Source organism: Ascidiella aspersa, chromosome 6, assembly GCF_963924565.1.
Source record: "Ascidiella aspersa chromosome 6, kaAscAspe10.2, whole genome shotgun sequence".
NCBI lineage: Eukaryota > Metazoa > Chordata > Ascidiacea > Phlebobranchia > Ascidiidae > Ascidiella > Ascidiella aspersa.
Genome location: NC_139452.1, coordinates 12,225,098 through 12,246,533, shown reverse-complemented (window position 1 = coordinate 12,246,533; position 21,436 = coordinate 12,225,098). Strand labels below are relative to the sequence as shown.

The following is a 21,436-nucleotide window of genomic DNA, read 5'->3' as shown; positions in this document are numbered from 1 at the left end:
CACGCCACATTTGGTATCAATTAGACCAGTTTCCTATAAATTTGGATAAAAAACGTTTTGTGCATCCCTATAATAAAGCGCTTTAAAGAATTGCGCGGGCGGGCCTTCTGTTGTATAGACCTGGGTTAGGCTAGCGCTGTGCAACTCTATCTCAGACGCGGTTCCTGAATTTTTGTTGAAGGGCACATAGTTAATTCATAATATGATTTCATAAAACAAATAATCCTGAAAAGCGCGTTGTTTTCGAGCGAACTGGTGCTCAATTATGACTCAAATGTAGTTTAATCGAGAAAAGCGCGGACAAATGAGTTGTTTTAGTTTTTAATGGCAAATATGTTGGGGTCATGCGGGGCAAAATAAAATAGTAGGCTATATGTGCATAGCGTTAAATAGTCTGAATGGATTTCATTGAAACATCCAAAAGCTTAGTAAAAAACGGAAAAATTTCCCGCAAAGTGTAAAAATTTTGTATGTAGGCTACAATCTTGCAATATGACTATACAAGTATCGTACCGTTAGTAACCTAATTAAACTAGTGAGTCGAACCGTTTGACTTCTCCGGTTCAGGTTCGGTTCGGCTTCACGGATTTTTTCGGAATACGGTTTAGTTCCGGTTTCGGTTTCGCGCAATTTAAAAGTTCCGGTTCAGCTCCGGTTCGACCATTTTTTGTTTCAAAACCGGTTTATAAAGTTCCGGTTTGGATACAATATAAGTTGCGTTAAATAAAAAAAAATGGTGGTCAAAAAATGTTGAGAATAAACTTTGAATTGTAAGTCATTTAATCTAAGTTCCGTTTCAAATTAAAAAACAGCAACTCATTATATTGAAATATCTTAAACAAAATTCAACGTTCTATTTAATTAATATTTATATTTGTTTCATTTAATTTCGAAAACATGGCATAACTTGATTCTGTAAAATACCAGTTGTAACGTCATGCTAGAGTTAACCGCTTTTGTTTAAAGGTTCGGTTTTGGTTAAGGTTCATGTTGTTTCTAACAATTCGGTTCAGTTCCGGTTCAGCCCTTTAAAATCTTACAAAAATTGGTTCAGTTTTGGGTACGGTGCCGAAAAAATTACCCAAAACTGGTTCATAAACTTTTGGTTCGACTCCCTGAATTAAACACAAATCCATTTATCTTTTTCTAAACAAACCTTGTATTTTTTACGTTTTTTTATTAGGTTTCGTCTACAGCTGTGGATATCCAATGATTTTTTTCTTAAGCCATTGGCCCAGTCGTAAAAGGCCAATGACCTGGTGACCAATGTTTTTTCTATAGAATTCGAACGGAATGTTTTGTCTCTATGTCTCTGTTGTTCTTGTTGTCCGTTCCGCTTCATAGCACCCTTTAAGCAAAGTGTAAACAGGGTGGATTTAATAATGCCCGTTGGTTTGTTATGATAGTTTATTTACTGCCTTACAATAGGGGGTTATATTGCTAACAATATTTGGGTTAGTGTGCGAGTTAGCGTTTGGGTTTGTCAAGTATTATTATTATATTTATTCTTACATGTTTATGCCTTCCTTGCATTTTCAACTATGACAACTCGTTTCGTCTGTATTGCATATATATTGCATTGTAAACGTATGCCGATGCGATGAATAAGGGTGCACAAGCGTTTTTTTTATTTTTTGGGGTGCACTATTTTAAGGTTGAAACAAACTCGCGAGTGCACTTGTCAAACTTTCCACAGTGGTAGACCAGCGCCTTTTTTACACTGTTTAGAAACGTTTTATCTTATTAGGTTAGTGCCATGTCCTGGCTTAACAATTTGTCAGACTTGGCTGGAAAGGCTGAGTCACTTCTCAACAACATTGACCAGTCAGCGGCTGAGGCAATTTCCAAATCTAAAGATCAACCCAACGAAAACCAGCCAATCCAAAACAATCCAGTGCCAACACCTGGGCAGAAAATAGCCACTGCACCATTAGTGGATTCCACACCACCTAAACGCCCTTTGGCAGCCACAAAACTTCGTGAAGTTGAGCGTGTCAAACAGCCGACTACTTCAGATGACGCTCTCTTTGATTTCTTAAACAGCGACCAAAAAATCAAAAGGACTAAAAGCACAACCAATGTTCAGCTGCCCAAAAGGCCAACTCCAGCCAATGGTGGAAATTTGAGTTCCCAAAACACTCCTACAAAAGGTAAATTAGAAGTCAAGGATGTGGAGGCTACTGTTGTTCCATCTTCACTTGAAATCTCTCGAAGTTCGAGCTTTGATTCAAATCATTCAAAATTAAGTCGCAGGGACCATGTCGACAATGGATCAAGTTCATCTGAACCCCAGGAAGTAATTTCTGAAACTGGTAGGAAAAGATTTATTTAGAATTTACAAATTCTTATCCTTGTTATTAAAAATAACTTGGTTTTTGTTATGTCTAACTCTAAATTTTAACGTAAAATTACACTTTAAACTTTTATTTTGCCAGAGAACACTGAAAAACAAGAAGTGCTTTAATAATTATTTATTTATGATTTATTTTTCGATATAGTTTTTATAGTTTTTAGGATATAAAGTGTTAACGGGTTACTCAAATTTTGTGGATTAGTTGTTTTTTTGGCGAAAGGGCCAATTTTTACCGCTAGCCCATGTACCAAACTTCGAAACTTGCACTACTATAGACGGATCTGCAAAATTTTAATAGTTTTTTTTCTATAGTTGTGTATAGTAGCTACATTGGATTCTTATTGCGCACAGGGAGGCAATTTTATCTCTGTCTAGGATTTATCTATAGGTATATTTTCTGAGCGAGAGACCACCAAATGCTGCCTGCAATTTCAGTTCTGGAATCTTAGTCAATAGCTCTGTACCTTAGTATATTTTGATGTTAAGCGTATAACAATAATGTACTTCTGAGTTGCAAATTATTTTTATACCATGCCATAAACTTCAAATTTGGAACTGCGGGACACAACTTATTCTTCCATAAGGAAAATGGATTAAGTCCCGTTTCGATACTGGATAGCCGCGAAAATACCGTATTTTGTTTTTAAATGCAAATTCCTATTCACTAGATAAAATATAGTATAATGCTAAGCTATTTACTTACTACTTTATGTAGTTGGGGTGATGAAGCTATAATTGTTTGGTTTTGTAAAAAGTGTCCCTCAATTTTTTTTAATTTAGTGTACCACAGACTGAAAAGCTTTGGCAACTACTGGGTAAAACCAAACAAAAAGTGTATAATGTGAAAATTTGAACAAAAATGCCATTTCTTGAATAGCTTTTTTTATTAAGATGTAATCACCTTGCCAACGGACTCCACGAATTCCGAGAGCGAGTTTGAAATGGTCGGAAGTACAGCTGCTGCTTCCCTGGCTTCAGATAGAGATTCCCCGTCCAGTGCCGAAGCAGTTTTGCCAAGCATTTCGTCATCACGCGACTTGGCCGTGGAAAATCGCCTCCTCAAAAACGAGATGTCATCACTGCACCAAGAACTCACCCAGACCAACCAAAGATATAAGAAGATAAAGTCAGGTGAGGAAATATTTACCATTTTGTTTGTTCTATCCAAGACAGGGTTTCCTACATTTCCTGTAGGGCAGGGGTTCTTAAACTGGGGTCCATGAACTAATTTTTGAGGGTCCATAAAGGCCAAATTGAAATACTAGTGTATATTTAAAAAGTAATCAATTTTTTAGAAAAAATTTTAAATAAAAATAAAACGTTTTGGCACTGAGTGTATTTAGACTCTGTTTTACCTAAGTCATCAGCATATTTCTGAAGCCCATTTGATTGTGATGTCATTTTTAAACATTTCTTGCCTACCATGGTCCAAGCGAGGCAAAAAAAATATTAGTTCTCTGCGGTTAAAGAAGTTTAGGAACCCCTTCTGAAGGGCCACAGAGCAGTCTTTGGTTGGCCAACAAGCCTGTAATGTTTTAATTCTTGCCAAATAAACTGAAATTTGCAAGTTCATTATTACTACAGAAACCCCCCTGGTGACAGTATGTGACATATTTTTCTGAAAAGAAAACAGGGTTGACACTAAGTGTTGAGAGTCGAGGGAAGGTTGATAACCACTGCCACTGGTAATAAACACATTTAGCTGTAAACAATACATTGAAACTGTGGTGCAGTGTTTTTCAACCTTTTTTGACCACGGTACACTTGTGTATGTACATATATATTTGCAGAACACCAACTGAAAATATATAATAATGCATTAAAAAAACATACACAACAACAGTTTATTTACTTTTACATGTTTTCCTAACTAGTGCGATATTTTAGCGGCTTAGCCCATTGGTGTTAGCAAAAACTTGATATTAGGGCTGTATTGTACTTGGCAGCAACAGGCCAACACGATTAGAACCTTATAATTAAACTAATCGAGTCTTATTATAACACCACAAAAAGACTAAAATTCCATTGGAACATTAAAACTGGGTGTGGAACATTAGTCAAAATAATAAATTTGTTGTGGAACGCCTGACAACACTAATGTCCTGCGGAACACTGGTTGGAAATCACTGCTTTATTGCACCAATAGTGGATGGTAACTCTTAACCTAAATTAGGGCATAATTTCCATAAAACTATTTTACAAAAATACAATCTTATTTAAAACTTCTTATGTGTTTTGTCCTGCTTGTGTGAATCTTTTTGCCCATTTTTTTTACTAAAGCACCATTGGACTATAGCACTCCATAAAATATATATAATCCATGTATAAATATAAAAACTTTTAGACGCTTCACTTGCAAACCTGTGACAACCTTAGTTTTTTATAGTATCGCTCTAAAAAGTATTAGGATACCCCAAATCTAGTAGTGCGAAGAAAATAGTTAAAATTATTAAATAATTAAAAATAAAAATCTATATTTTTTAGGTTTTAAATTTTATAAGTGAATTACAAATAAGCAATTTATCTAAATTATTTTTTTTTTCTAACAGAACTGCAACTTTCTAACAATGAGCTTCGCAGTCGATGCGATGACATGTCAGAAGAGCTGAAGGTGAAAAGCTCACAGTTGTCCGCGCTGCACATGAAGTTGAGAGAGTCGGATAACCTTCTGATTATGGAGCAGGAGAACTCTGGGAAACTACAAATCGACGTTGACATGTAGAAGGAGTTTTGTATTGATTGAAAAGTATTTGTGTTTCCTGCAAAGAGGCATTGTTAAATTTGATTTCTAACAGTGGTAATTAGTTTTGAATAAATTTATTGGTTTCATGCAACTGTAATAATCACTAATGACAAAATGAATATTTTTGGGCTGTTCTATAAATTGCTTTTGTAAACGACAAGTTTTTACTCCCTGAAGTTGCTTTTTTGACACAATTTTGACTCTTAAAAGCATGGAACTTCCCCACTTTAGCATTAGGTTTTTAATTCTACAATAAATTTCTTTGTATAAATATCAACTATGAGAATAATCAGTAAAATTACCAGTGTATTGATTTCTTTGAAGTTTTCAAATTTTATACTTTCTAAACTTACTTTGAAACCATGTGTTGAAAAAACTGCTGTAAACTGGTTGTTGGTCATGACTTATATTGAAAACGTACAATTCAAAGTGACTTGTTTGGCATGAATAAATGTGAAATTTACTTTTGAAAACAGGTTAAGAAGAGATCAAAGTGACGGATCGGACATGCACATTCGGGCCTTAGATGAACTACGTGCCAGGTTGGAAGAAACAGAACATCAGTTAACTCAGGAAAGGAAGACTCATAGGTAAGTTAACCAGCTCCAGTTGTGTTTTTGAAACTTGATATGCATTGTTTAATATAGCTTTGACCACAAAAAGTCTTGTACATTCTAGTAAACATATCTCAAAATATGTATATTGTATATTGTCACTTCTGGCAGACAACTTAAAATAAATTGTGATGCCACACAGAAAATGAGTGAAATTTTTGACCACTAACTTATGTAAACACATACATACAATGTTGACATGCCATCAGCAACTCACATTTTTATGGTTTCTAAACCAGCATTATTCTGCTGTCTTGGAGTTTACCATGTATTTTGAATGAAAAAAAATTTATTAAGGAAACATATATTTTGGAGAATATTATTGGTTGGAGGTTGTAGTAAGACGTAATAAGAATATCAAAGCCCATACAGAAGTAGGTAAAATAATGCAGCATATATATAATATTGAAAAATATATTGTTGCAGAAAAAGGTAAACAATCTTGTATGAATGTCTTTACACTGGCCTGAAGACCATTCTGGCCACACTATTTAAAACAACATTTTTACACACACTTTTTTTTGCCAGTAAAATGTACTATATATAACTTACATTTTAATATCATATGTCACCCTTTAGATATGAACCTGAATAGCATTTGATTTATATGTCGTTTCACTTGTATTTTCTCCCTCTATTGTACTGTTGAGTAACATATTAATACACAACTAATATAAAAAAACAAAAAAACAATTTGAATGCACCATTGCAACTCCACTAAAGCAGTTAAACTCAAATCCAATTATATATGATATAAAACAAAAAGTAATATAGGCCAAGGCTAATGCCATAAATTTGTAAGAACTTGTTTTTTACAATTTGCAAGCAAATAAAGATTTCACAAGAGCGGTTTATCACAGCTGTAAACACACTTTGATTTTAACAAGATAGCTATTATGTAACAAGCCATCTTGTGAATTTTTCAACTTAGTTTTTTAGCCAATATTATATTCAACACATTGCCTCTTGTTTTTTATTAATCATTAAAAAATATTTAAAAGAAATGCACTGCCAGTTTGGCAGTTAATAATGGATTGATGTATATACTGATCTCAACTCTAAAGCAAACACTCAAAGTTATGCCGTTTAGTTGTCTTATTGGTAAACCGCCAATCTTCTCACAACCTCTATTGTTTGGATGGTTTTGTTCACATAGCACACATACAGCTACGTTTAACATGTGCCTGGCCTCAAATATGAGTGCTTTGTTATTTAAAAACGACCCATTTTCAGTAAGTACAGGTTTGAATGTAGAAAAGTGTTTTTGAATGTTGTGTCAACACAGCTTAGTCGATATTTTGCTGGTTGAAACCAGTAATAATATACTCAGCTCATATTGTCTTAGTTTGTTTTGACATTAATGCAGTGAATGTTTACAAAACCATATATATTTGTGTTGTGTTTTTAAATCTTAAGGTAGGATAAGTTGTATAAAGTGTTCATTTTGTTTTATCGTTAGCATGTTCTCTTATTTTCTTAATTTGTGTTACCCGTAAAGCAGATTTTAAATAGAAGCACTATGTTTAACTGTGCTCTTTATCTTACTATGATAACACAAATTTGTGCTTTTGTTTAATTACATTCATTATAGTATTACTGTTACTTCTTAACCAGGATATTAACAAATTAAAATGTATTTATGTTTTCAGTGATACTAGACAGGAACTATTTCTGGCTAACAACCGACAAGAATCAGAGACTAAGAAAATTGTTGAGTCTTATCAAAAGTCTGAACGAGATCGCCAACTTGACAAAAGTAACTTTTGTGTGGTCCATTTTTTGTAATTACAGCTTTTTTTATTGTGTTGTAAATAAGAGAAAGTATGTGTATGACAAGTATGTGGTATACTTTTTAGATTTACTTTCTTTGTTTGCATACTATGCTATGAATGTGTTAGTTAAATTCTATCGCAATGTATCATTTCAATTTTAATCCTTTAAATATGCACATTACTTTGCAGGCTTTTAACATTGGATGTACCTAAATTTACTAATGGAATCTTGTGTTTTTTGCATGTTTTTGTTATTTTAATGTAAATTTATATCTATATTATTTTAGAAAATCTTGATGAAATGAAATCAGAAAATCGAACTTTAAAAACAAATTTGACCCAAACCAAACAGGAACTAAACGATTACAAGCAAAAGGCGACCAGGATTTTGCAGGTAAATTTCGACTTTTGATTTTACTACAGATGTTACAATTTGTTGGAAAACATATTTTGCTCACAAATATAGTGTCAAGGAACTGAAGTTATGTACTGTACACATTCTGGCATTGATCAGTAAATCCTTGTGTCCCTGTTATGCGGTGTAACCCCTGAATTATTAATTGGCTAGGTGGAGAATAAACCTGATCTATATTACACCAGTTAGATCTCCCCCCTGCTTTTATATTTTTACTTATTTGCTGTTAGTTATATCAGTAATATAAACTCAGGAAACGTTACATCCCAATTGTTGTGCATATATGCCTTTAATTTTGGTCTCTTTTAAATTTGCTGGTATTAAATAGCATACATGGCCCTATTCTTGTTATGAATGGATATGTACAAGGTATTGTTAAATTTGTTGGTCCTAATTGCGAACAGTTTAAATGCTTTTGTAGTAAATAAACAGTGTCTTTGTAAACTCTTTTTCAGTCCAAAGAGCGACTTATCTCTAGCCTAAAGGGTAGCGGTGAAACTGAGATGACATCATCAACAATTGCATCTTTGGAGATGGAAGATCTACGTCAGGAGCGTGACACAGCCCGAGAGCATGTTGCTTCATTGCAGATAGAATTACAAAACCTCCGACTGGATTATCAAGTAAATGCCAATTTTATAGGCTAAAGTTTAACCGCTAAAACAATTTGTACAGCTGATTGCCAAGCCAGATATTTTGCAAAACTAAGACATAATAAAATATGCGGTTAAGCTTTCATTTTTTCACAAAACTCCTTGTAACAGCAGCATGGCAAATTATGATTTCTACTAAAAAGGGAAAAAAAAATCTTGTCTACAAACTCAACCAAACTGGTCGGTTTCCTAGCTATATTCCTGTCAAAATTGTTTCTTATTTTAAACACACATCTAATTTTCTAGATTCGTTTTGAATGAAATAGTAATGATGCTTTTAGGAGAGAAGTGTATTCATTAAGTGACATCCAAACAAACTGATTTTCGGTTTACTAAATTCCGTACTTGGCTTAAATGTGCAACCAGAATTGTTTATTTCTTGTCGTTCGGATTCAGGCAGATTGTGTTATTCTAAGATAAATTCTAAATTTTCTCATTTTTTTCAAAGATAATTTACTAAAGGTTTAGTCGTAAATGACTTGAATAAAACTTTGGTATAATTGTTTGTTTTAGTTATAACCGGCCTTACTTATTCCTGACAGGATCAGGAACAGCAATACCAACAGGAAAATTCCACCCTTGCCCAAGAGCTGAATGACCTCCGTTGTCAGGCCGACGAGGAGTCAAGAGCTCGTCATGAGCTGCAGTCGGAGTTGGCTCGCATCCAGGAGGACATCAGGCAGGATCGGGAGGAGGCATCAAGGTCGAGGAACGCATCCCAAGCAAGGCTAAAGGACAAAGACCTGGAGATAGAGAGACTCAGAAACCAGGTTTGGTTTTCGTTAGTGTGGACGAGTTAAAGAGTTATTTAGACATTTGTTACAGAGAGGTACAGAGAGGTTTAAACTCACTGCCTCCGACCATTGGCGTATGTTTTTTTCGACTCGCTCCCTTCTGAGCCGGTGTAGCGCAGTGGGTAGAGCGAAGCGTCCGGTATAGTCGGAGGTTGTGGGTTCTAACTCACTGCAGTCGAATTGTTTTTTTAACCTGTCTTGCTTGTATCATTGATTGACAGATTTGGCGAGTCTGCGATGGCTTAAATTGTTCTTAGAAACTGTACACCTTTTATAATATTCTAGCCATTTAATGGTTTTAGATGGTTTTATATTAAATTCAAATATGCCAAACTTTTGTATTAGGGTCTCCTGCAGACAATCTTTCGAATCAGTCGATATTTGTCAAGTATAAATGCATAAAATATATTGTTTTAAATTACCATAAAAACATTTTTTACCATATAATTGTAAAAAGCTAGCATCCTTGATCCTTAGTTTCTGCACTACAAAACAAGCATGTATTAAAATGCCAAAAAAGTAGTTTACCAAACAGTCTAAATATTGTATTCGAATTATTATTTAACAATTTTGGTGTCACCAAAAACATCCTTAAATGCCGCTCTTGCGTTAAAAACAAACATAATTTTCTGATTGCAGCTAATGATCAAGAGTCAAAGTTCACCACAAGCAAATGAACTGGAGTCAAGACTGCGTCAACTGACTGAAACAGTAATCCAAAAGCAGGCTGTTGTCGAGACCTTGTCGTCTGAAAAGAACTCGCTCCTGGTGCAAATGGAAAGAATGGAGGTATGCAGTGAACATACTAGATAAGTGGTTCTTAACCTTTTTTCTTTGGTGGGCCTTTTTTGTTGCACAAACATTCTGTGGCCCAATTAATTTTACTAAAAGAAAAAGACTATAAAATAGGTTTAGAACAAAGAACAGCAACACACTTCAAAACAGATTATTTATTCAACTGTGCATTAGTGGGATACTTGCTGCTGAACAATAAATGCTTCCTAATTCCTTTAAAAGCCACTATTTCTGTAAAATTAAGTTCAGTGACACAAATAAAACTAACTTCTTTAATCAATCTAGTTTTTGTGTTAATTATTGTACTGGATCGAATGATATAAAAGGCTAGAAAACTAAAATAAAGTAAGTATTTAAAGCGAGAAACTTCAGGTGGGGGTGTAAAGAGGTTTTAAATAACATAGTACCGGTAATGTTGAGCTTTAGGTTTTTTACAGAAACAATATATGGCAAAATGTTTTCAGCACTAATTGATGATGTGTTTTAACCCCGATTGTGCTAATGTGGTTTGCTGTAAAAAGTTGTAGATAATTTCAATATTATAATAATTTGTGTTGTGTATTCACTATTCAACAATAGGAAATTATTTTGAGACATTTTTTTTATTGGTAACTCATTTTTCTGTATTTTATTATTTACACATGCCCATTATTCACAATATCTAGCGCAGAATCGCAGATATTTGATCATAAACCTTTATAAGACCTAAGCAAACTGATCTTATAACATTACTTGGATTTATCTCTTTGCATTCAGTGTCAAGTTTGACAGATTTGTATATACCAACGTCTAAAGCTTGGTTTCTACATGATTCAGGGTCAAATAAAACGTTTAAGCCAAGAGGGTGGCAATCATGTCCGTGTAAATATGGACGGCGATAATAGTCGACGACACCAAAACACATCACACATTCCTGAGTACAGCTACGGTGGCTCTACTTACGGGGTGGTTGGAAAAGTTCGCAAAGCTGCTTCAATCCTTGATCGAATCAGGTCTGTACGATGGTACATTACATAAACGGGTTATGCATGCACTTAATTATTTATACCTTGCAGTGCACTGGAACTCAATAACATACCAACTTATTTTTCAGTATTAAACTTGGAGTGTTTCTAAAACGTTATCCACCCGCAAGAATATTCCTTTTATTTTATATGGTGAGTACGGCTAACAAGGTTTTGTATCTTTGTCTTGCAAAAAATGTATAGTTTTATGTAATGAAATGAAATTAAATTCATGGCACCAATCCGCCAAAATGTTGCTAAACCTTATTGTTTTGTTATACTAATTAATTAGCTTTAGAAAAAGTTTTGCAACAGAAAATTGTTTGCCTATTGGCTGAACATGAAGAACTATCGGCTTACTAGTGTCAACAAATTTCCTAAATTCACCAATCACAACTTATTACACTTTAAAGGGACTTCTTCATGTTTGGGTCATGATAGTGTTGCTCACCTACAAGCCTGAAGCCCACGGACAAGACTTTGTTGGTCCCAGAAGAACTGATCTAATGGTGGGCTGCTAGTCAGCTTATCGCAAGACTTTAAGCTATTGCTTTTTTCTGTCTCCCAACAACCAAACAGCATCTCTTTGTATTTGCTTCAAGGGGAAAAGCTTTTAGACTAACAGTGCTAACAAAACCCTAGGTCTAAGCTGAAGTCGCTTTGTTTTGTCTATCCTTACCTGCAATGTTGTACCAGTAAGGAAACGCCACAAATGTTTCAAGCTTTTATTGGAAACAGCACTTTAAAATTATGTATTATCTTATTATATTTATACAGATGATTGTTCGCAAATTCTGTTTTATTACCACGTATATTTATAAATAAACAGGCTGTTTGACATAATTCATCCTAATCCTTCGGACAACATTAAAACATTTAGATTGACTTTTCCACTGAAATATTATTTGTGCTTCTCATTGTTTGAAAGCAGTGGTTCCCAAACTTTTTGGCTCGCGGCACACTAAACAAATCCTAAATATTTCCGGCACACTTTTAAACAAAACAACCATAGAGTAATTTTACAATCACCCTTAACACACAACAAACTATATGTAAATGTCTCAATATTCTTAATTTGTAATGGATAGTGCGTATTTAAGTTTTAATTACTTGCGTGTATGCCTATTGGTAATACAAATACTCACTATTTCTAAAATTACAAAAAGTTTCGCGGCACACTTGATGATCTCTTCAGGCACACAGTTTGGGAATCATTGTATTAAAGTGTCATTAACAGGTAGCAAGTAAAGTCTTGGTACTACATAATTTTTCTGTATGACCTCAAAACATAAAAAGTAATACAAGTATTTATTGCTTACGCCATCTACAGTAGAAGTATGAAAAACTTCAGCCTCCTGGCGAAATAAATCTTTCAATATGGCAAAGAAGGTGTTGGTAGAAATTGGTTCACCTGAATTTTTGTGACTAAACAAATTTGTGGTGAATGGCAGCTCATCTTGCTAAATTGTAAAAAAAAATACTTCTGTTACAGATAGTCAGTCAACATCTATCCTCTAACAAAAAATATTAATATATGAATAATTAAATTTAAATTTGTAAAGCAATATAAAATGCACATAAGGAACAAATGCAAAAATACTTTATTTAACTGCTCAATAAACATGCCACCAAATTTTAACCAATTTGAAGATTTGACAAACAAACACTTTTTAAAAAAATGATGTTATGCTGCAATAACAAAAAATCCATTAAATCTGAGGTTTATTCAAAGTGTCTAATATTTGTTGCTTGCAACGTTTTAGTGCAATACATGTGCTGCGTCATTTAGTTTTATGTTGTCTCAAACATGACTTTAGGTTTGTTTCTGATATAATCTTATATAGATTATCTTCTAAATGACAAAATAATTGTGCGGTTTTATGTTTCTCTTAAAATGATCAACCTGCAGCTCCCTTGCATTCAATATGTAGGAAGCCGAATATTACCAGGAAAATAGAATACTGTTTGTTTATTATTATTTAACCTTATATAGGAATACTTCTATTGCAGTAAGTTACTTATTAACAATGTATTCAATGATTTTTGTAAAGCTAATCCTGTATAAATTAGCTTGATAATAAATTGCAAAGCCAAAAAGGTCGAGTAAATCGACAGCAACTTGATTAAGACGTTTCGTTTTCTTAACTCGACCTTTTTGGCTTTGCAATTTATTATCAAGTGTTTTGTGGCTGCTTGACAAGCTACATTACAGATCCGTGCATAGTGTACCCAATTGTCCTGTATATTTTGTTGTTTATAATGCTTTTTAGCTTGCAGTTTTATTCAAATAAAGTTTGTCAACTTCACTATAGGTCATGGTTGTGTTGCCTTGCATATACTAATATATCTACAACACTTTGAATTTTTTAAGTGTTTGTTGGCATTTATTCAGTTCAGGGTTTGTACAATTATTACTCTTTTATACAGAATGACTTAAGCAATTTTAAGTTTAGTATTTTATAAATGGATTACATGCTATAAAATAACTAATATATTGCAGAATGCACATTACATCTAGTTTCAGAAAAGTGGCCTGTAACTTGTACTTCAGTCATATATAACTTGTACAAAAAATAATTTTTACTAATCTTCACATTTCAAACCTGCTGCACTACACCAATTTAAAGAAAAATCGATTTCCCAACTAGGATTAGACAAGTGGCTTTCTTGCTGATACGGAGTGTTTTTTCCACTAAAGCAGTTTTATAAATGCACATTACAAACCAGAAACTACATTTGCTAGGTGAAACAATCAAGGTTTTTGACTACAAAATTTTATTTATTGTCTGTTTTTGCTCACAAGGAGGTATTAGTCTGATGGAACATTCATTTACAACAATGTTTTATATTTACACAATGCGAATTCTCTGCATAAAATTGAATGCAATTTAGGAATGACACCAATGAGGATGCGACGAAAATACTTTATTCTCAAAATGATTATTAGGAATGCTTATTTAACTGATCAAGATGCAGCAAGATTCTTATCCCACGTAAAGTCAGTGTTTTGTGACATAATCAACGCATACTCTAACAGGCATTTAACAAAAATCAATGTAGAGAAAAGGGTAGTACAAATTAGGCTGAATATCCTAGGTAAAATGAAGCTATAATTTATGGAATCCATGCTTCTATATTTGCTGAAGGAAAAACGTCAAACTTAGTTCACAATTTAAACACATTGAAGTAACACAATCTACTGTATAACAAATGGCAGTTAGGTTTTTTACAGTTTAACAAACAACCAAACCGTCGCAAACTCTTAAAAACACTAGACGCGATTACAAAAAATCAAAGCGGCTACTGTTCTACACTGTTATAGTTGACGTCATAGTACATTTTTCGTGACCAAAACTGTATGAATTTTATAAAAATTGCAAAACACAAATGAAATTTTAATCAAAATGTAAATATTTGTATTATCGTGTTACCTAGCAGCAGCACAATTCTGAAGGAAATACATATTACAACTAGCTGAGCTGCGTAAAATTCTCTAATCAAAATAGAAAATTCAAATTATTTTTTTCTTAAGCACAATACATATATAATCTAAACGAGCAACAGTTACATTTTTTTAGTAAAGTGCATTTCTTCATTAATGCAAATAAACATATTTTGAGTAGACATGGCCAAATGGAAAATAAAGACAAAAGCTATCTGCAATCATAAAAACAATTAGGTCGTGCAAGGTTTTTATCCGATATTGAGTTAATAGAAAATCAGAAAAGCCCGATTACAAAAAAAGAAAACCGCCCTTTCTTTTCTATTGAAAAAATACAGTTTGCGACACATCAACCAAACGAAATTGGAAATGGAAATAAAACAAAATTAAGATATGTAGCAGGTAGCTCAGCCTGTTTTTCTGCAAAGTCCGGGGATTGAAAGGGCTGTGAGTGGCAACAACAGCAAAACTCTCCAGAAAGAAAAAAAAACAAGCTTCGACCCTGAGGCTGAAAAAAAAGACGAGTCTTCGCGCCTGCCTTCCTGAAAGGTCCTCAGAAAACGTATGGGATGACTCGGTATTTCACTCGCCGGCAGTATTCCTTCCAAGTGTGGCCGTGCTTTTCCTGGCATTGATGGTCGGAGCGCAGGGCTCGGTGGCACAACAGCACGGTCAGAAAGACGGGATACCACCAGGGCAGGAGATGCGTGAAACCTGGACAAATTATAAAGGAAAACGAGATTAACAGACCGGCTGTGTAATACACAAGATAGCGTCAAGCCAAATCTTAACAAAATGTCTAAGTAGAAGAGTTCATTTTACGTGGTGGTAAATATTTAGTATTAGGTTCTCGAAAATGTTTTTGTGGAATAGTTAAAACTGTCTTCTTTGATTCAAAGTAGAGTATTAACGTATTAGGTTGATAATTTATTATGCAACTATTCAAACTTGACGCTAAACGTTTTACCTGACATGGCAAAAATAGAGCAATTCCTTTCTGGCAATCACATCTCATTTGGCTAAGTTTTGTTGTAAAACAGCTTTACGCAAAAAGTCCTGCTATAGATGCACTTACCACATGCAAAACTCCAGCCCAGGCCCATGAAGATTTCTCCAAGATAGTTGGGGTGGCGGACAACGCCCCAAAGACCAGAAACTAAAAGACGGTAACCACCAGGGCGAGATGCAGGAAGGCTTTCTAGATCTAAAACATTTTGAAATTTCTTTAAACCATGTCTTTTTTAACGATTTTGGAATAGGAAATGACAAAATAGAAATGCGCAACTTACGTGACAAACTTGGATCATACGGATTTTTCCTGAAGCGGTTCTTTTGAATGCCCGACACGACAATGAAAAGAGAGCCAACAACTGCAAATATAAAATTAGGTCTTGTTTACAGTAATTACCACAAGTGCAATATCACTGCACCTGATGTAAGTAACATACATCTTTGGAAAATATTTGACACTATCTCTAAAGTCTTCGGCTACCTCTGGAAGGGTTTTTAAATTCCTTTTAGGATTTAATTTATCAAGTAAATTTAAAGTAGCACGCATCAACAGTAAAAATACACTTGGTGGTACGGCGACAGAAAAAGTTAAGACCAACTGCTTTAACAAAAACAAAAGGCTGTTCCGTTCCCCTTACTCAGTAGCGAAGGCATTGATAACAATTCACATTAAAAACAGTCAAGTTAAAAACTGGCCTCACCTATCAGAGTAATCGAGGTGACCAAAGCATTGACCGAGATTTCGTTTGGGTGGTCCACAACAAACCGGGTTGGGAGAGAGTAAACGAAAGGCACAAGAACCAGTTCGCCATAAAACTGCACAAATCCAAGGCCCTCGTTCTTGATGTCAAACATGAAGGGACATTGCTCCTAAAAGACAGAAGTTATAATGCAAAGGTGAAATTTCTTAGCAAGGAAGTCATTGTACTATAACAAGGGCCGGGAACCTTTTTAGCTAAGGGAGCCATAAAAGTCAAATATTTTTGGTTGTGTTTCCATGAGAGCCATACAAAACTTTTTAACATCGAGTTAAAGGTTGGCAAAGCGTAGTAAATTGAGCATGCCGTTTATATTGTTCTCATTTGAGGACAGAACATAATATGCACCAAAAATCGATTTGCTAAGTTTGCACAACTTTGATTACGAAGTTCCGTTGAAAAAATGGGGCCTTTTGGATATAAGGAGATTCATGTGAAGCGCCGGAAATTTGCTACTTTGTGCAAAAAAAGGAAATATAAAGTTAGAAAAGCGGTCGTGGCCGCTTGCAATTTTATTCATGTGAAATGATAGCTTAGTTTTATTTGCAAGCAAGATGCTTTCATCAAAAGAACCATATGGAGTCACAAAAAGAGCCACATATGGCTTGCGAGGCAGCATCTAACTGGTGTGGAAACTACTTTTATTATGTATGTGGACAATTTTTTTAGTCTGATTTCAGTTAACTAATAAAAGCACTTTGACATATGTTCAGTATTAACACCTAAAGGTACATAAAAGTATTTAAAATCAAATACCATTTAACTTTAACAGTCAGTTAGCTGCAAATGATTAGTGTGTGTTTCCATTGCATGAACAACACAATGACTCTATGTTTGTGTTATGAAGTCAGTTGGGTGAACACACAACACTTAATTGCACAGAGTATATCCTTTTAAATTAAACATTAACCTATAGAGTAACACACGAAGGACTGAGTGTGTGCAAAAACTTTAAAACAGATTCACTTCCTGTCGGCAGCCATACTTAAATGTTACTGTTAGTCATGCGGCAGGCAAAACTACAGGACATACTATATATTATAACAATGCTGATAAGCAGGTTATCCATACCTCATCCAAGAAGAACTCGTAAATTATATACAGTATCTGGGAAACACCAACCACTAGAAGCTGTGGGGAAGGGGGAGTGTTGCTCTCATAGGCTCGTTGTAATTCAACCATTACAACAACAAGCTGTAAAACATTATTTCACACATTTATGTACTGCACTTCAAAGTCAAATTCAATTTATGACTGTGTATGTGTTTTTAGACTATTGAGGAATACACCTATCATTACAAAATATTGTTGGTCATTTTTTGCCAAATTAAATAAAAAAAAATTACCAGTTCAACTACTTTCTATTTTAAAACAATTAATCAATGACGATGATGTATTGCACCACAGATTTGACACTACATATTGCCTGTAATTTTCAACCTACAACTATTATTTCAAAGGTTGCCTATATTTATGTTAGTGGCAAGCTATTTTTGAATCACCAATCAACTACCCAGCACAGCAAAAATTACCATGACATAAAATAAAAATCCTGTCAATCAACGAATATCACTTCCATATCCATCAAAACTGCAGCGTTATGAAATCGTCCACTTACCCAACCTGCCATCGAAGGACGGTAGAGATACAGCTTAAGATCGAACAAGCTTCCAATACGAGGGTGCATTTCATGGCCCATGAAACTATCATAGATAGGAGAACCTGTGTCAGCCTTAGGGTTCACCTGGTCTTTAGGGATCTTCAGTGACTGTAAACAGGAAAGGTGCTTTCATTGCCATGTTTACACTAGCAACACCAAATGCGACAATAAAATAGTCTGACATGTTTCAAACATAAAAAAATATTTGGCTGTAAACGTTTCATAAAGAAAATTAATGAAAATATGTTCGTAGCAATCAAAATGATACCTACTTCTGTATGGGCTTAGATATTCTTACTACATCTTACTACAATTCACAATTATTATGCTCTAGTATTTGTTTTTACATTTCATGTATAATTATTTATCTAAATTAAAAACAATAAGCTATAAGCACAGGAATCGATTATTAAGCCCACGGTCTCTTTTAAACAATAAGAGAAATATGAAGGATTCAGAAATTAATACTCAGTATTTTAACAAACCTTCATGTAAGAGAGGAAAGTGGCAGCATAGCTGAACACAGCAGCAGCAACTGCTATTGTAAACATCTTGTCGTGCACCAGGGTCAAAGGATACTTCAGATGGTACAGGGCCGCATATGCAGCCACTGTAAACACCAGGTGATACATGGCTAAAAAAACAAACCGTTTTATAAGACGCCTGTCAGGTATTTTGAAATATGAAAAATCAGAGGGTATACAAAAATGCTATACAAACTTGGTACATATATAACTGTCAAAATCTAAAAAAACTACAATATATGTTTGAATACCACTCAAGCAATATTACATTAACTTATAGACTTTATTGTCATCTTACCATTTATTCTGTATGGCAGGCTGTGACCGCTGGGAGTGGTTGGACCTTGAATAATGTGGCCGAATGGAAGGGCATATATCACTGCATGGAAAAGCATGAATGCAATGAACATCATTATGGACATTGGATCGTAGTAGGCTTCTAGATTACAGGGAACCATGGACATTTTGAACTGAAACAAATGTAAAAATTTGGTGGTTAATATATCCAATGGTACTCCTGGCTAACTCCTCTTTGATAGCAGTAACTGCTACAAACACAATAGTAGATTTTTTTTATCCAGTAATGAATCTGTCTTAAAAAAGGAAAAAAACGAACAACAAACTAAAAAGCAGTATTAAAAAATTTGGTAAAAAAAACGATATGAAAAGTCAAATATCAGTTGTTTTATAATCGATCAGAATGGACCTTTTTAAATGTGACTAAAAAACAAGTCCTATGAAACATGACTATTAGATGACAGCAATTGCACACATAATGCATTTAAAAACCAATATATGCACCAAATCAATTTACCTGCAAAATATTGCAGGACTTTTCGCTGCAACCAATGATTATAATGATGGGCAGAATTGGAACGGTCAAGTAAATCAAGAATGTGCCAAGAACTCCTCCGAATTCCTTTGTTTCAGTTGGTTTTGGTGAAGCAGGAGGCAGCTCCGCAGAAACTTTGTTAATCTTTTTTTGGTCACTTAATCGCTGCCTGGTTACCATGTAGCGAGACTCACTGACCTTTGTCTCTGTTATCAATGTCTAAAATAAAAAGCATTTGGTTTAGGGTAGTGGTCTCAACCTGTGGTCCACAAAGGTTTTCTGGTAGTGCGCCAGCAGCACTAAGCTGTTTTGTGCAGCTGTGAAACATAACCAAGTGTAACATTATTGTGTGAGAAAATAATTCATTTTCCATCTTTTCCTTAAAAACCTATTTGTAATCAGAGGTATTCAGCTATATGGCTGTATCAGTAAAATAAACAAAATAAAGAGTTTGCAAATATTACTATTGAAACCAAGCAATTTGCAGTGCAAGTTAAACAGCACTAGGTGATACACTTGATACATGGCTGGAATAGGTTGAAAACTACTGGTTTAGGGTAACGAAAATTCCACACTTTGAAAGAATAATTATTCACTTTTATTTAAAAAATACCTACATTAGACTTTGTGGCGATTACTCCACCAGCTGCAGAAACAACTTTGGGGCTCAGACTTTTAACTGTGACCTTAACCTCTTTTTCTTCAACAGATGATGATGATGATGAAGTCAGACTCGGCAACTTCCTGCTCCGCGAAGATGAACGGACTCGTTTTTTAATGACACCATCTTTTTCAGTTTTTGCTGTGTTTGAAAACAAATCCAAAATATTTTCTGGGGTCTAGAAAAACTACACAGTTTGTATTATACCATTTATCCACTAAACAGGGCAATAAACTAAAAAACTTTCACTCAACAGGTGTTACAAATTTTCACCAAAGTTTAGCTACATTGGAATGAGTGGGGATTCGACTAGCTTGAGTATGACATAATTTACACATGCTGATAAGTTTAAGTAAAACTTTTGAGTGTAGCAAAATTTTTCTTTTGGGCATACGTAAATTTTTTTTAGCAATATATATATTACATCCTGTTGGCCTTCCAGGGCTGCGTCCTGGAGATTTGGATCTCCTTCGCGTTAGGCGAGCAGGTGACTTTGAACGCTTTCTTCGTAAGATTTTTTCAGGCTTAAAAAGCAACAAGATGCTGTTAAAAATAAACACTGTCAACCAAATTAATTAGGTGGTATTTGTATTTTTGTGCACAACATTTTGTGTTTGCTTTTTTTGTGAAGATTTTCTAAAAAAAATATTTATGGTCCCTCATTTTGTTTTAAAATCATTGTGTTGGGTTTTACTAGTAAAAAGTATACACATAATGGACATCAAAAACACCATCCGAAATCATTTTATTCGGTATTTCGTGAAATAATAGGTTTTATGTTATTACAAATGATTTATGGTTAACCTGGCAATTTTTCTTCAAAATTTTTAACTACTACTACATGAGTTAGTTAAGGTACTCTACTCAATTCAAACCAAAGGGTACGTTTCTAATACAGATTACATGAAAAGTTAGCGATTTCGTTTCATTGATATGTTGCCAGTGGAATTTACACTTCGTCTATCTAACCCTGCTTATTTCTTTAAGTAGGATGTTCATCTCCGTGCCATCTTCGAAGATAACTCCAGCCACCTCCTCATCTTCATCAATTTCTTTTATTTCCGCATGATAATATAGACCACTTCCGGGCCATTTTGCCATTACCTTTTCTCCAAGTTTAAACCTCATGATTCAGTATTTTTTAAACTAAAATATAATTAACCCACTGTTGTTAAATAACAAATCTGTTGGGCGACAAAAAAATTAGAGGTAAGTCTCTACAACCCCAAGTTAAAATGGAGTTGGGAAGGATATGCGCAACAGTCCAAGTTCACCAAACAAAAAATTATTTTAATCGATTTTAATACTTTTTGTTCAATATATTTAATACTTTTTGTTCAATATATCAGGAGTCACAATTTTATTTTTGTTAAGCATTATTGTAAATACAAAAATTATGTGCTGT

General features: G+C 34.3%; 2 protein-coding genes across 2 annotated transcripts; one reads left to right on the top strand and one right to left on the bottom strand.

Annotated features, from left to right (window-relative positions):
- The first annotated feature begins 1,382 nt into the window (after positions 1-1,382).
- LOC146139900 (golgin subfamily A member 5-like) lies at positions 1,383-13,449 on the top strand. The gene is made up of 12 exons (XM_083391258.1): positions 1,383-2,312; positions 3,245-3,484; positions 4,903-5,071; positions 5,573-5,686; positions 7,360-7,466; positions 7,770-7,876; positions 8,353-8,520; positions 9,093-9,320; positions 9,984-10,133; positions 10,956-11,131; positions 11,233-11,296; positions 11,557-13,449. The coding sequence occupies exons 1-12, from the start codon at positions 1,757-1,759 to the stop codon at positions 11,662-11,664; spliced, it is 2,187 nt and encodes a 728-aa protein (XP_083247384.1). The 5' UTR covers positions 1,383-1,756; the 3' UTR covers positions 11,665-13,449.
- A 465-nt stretch (positions 13,450-13,914) lies between these two features.
- LOC146139899 (delta(14)-sterol reductase TM7SF2-like) lies at positions 13,915-21,206 on the bottom strand. Its single transcript, XM_083391449.1, has 12 exons — positions 21,001-21,206; positions 20,456-20,555; positions 19,988-20,172; positions 19,353-19,589; positions 18,837-19,008; positions 18,500-18,648; positions 17,973-18,122; positions 17,426-17,548; positions 16,298-16,466; positions 15,875-15,955; positions 15,661-15,789; positions 13,915-15,299 (listed from the first exon to the last, which is right to left on the bottom strand). Exons 1-12 carry the CDS (start codon positions 21,157-21,159, stop codon positions 15,139-15,141), a joined length of 1,815 nt encoding a protein of 604 aa, XP_083247575.1. The 5' UTR covers positions 21,160-21,206; the 3' UTR covers positions 13,915-15,138.
- Positions 21,207-21,436: the final 230 nt, after the last annotated feature.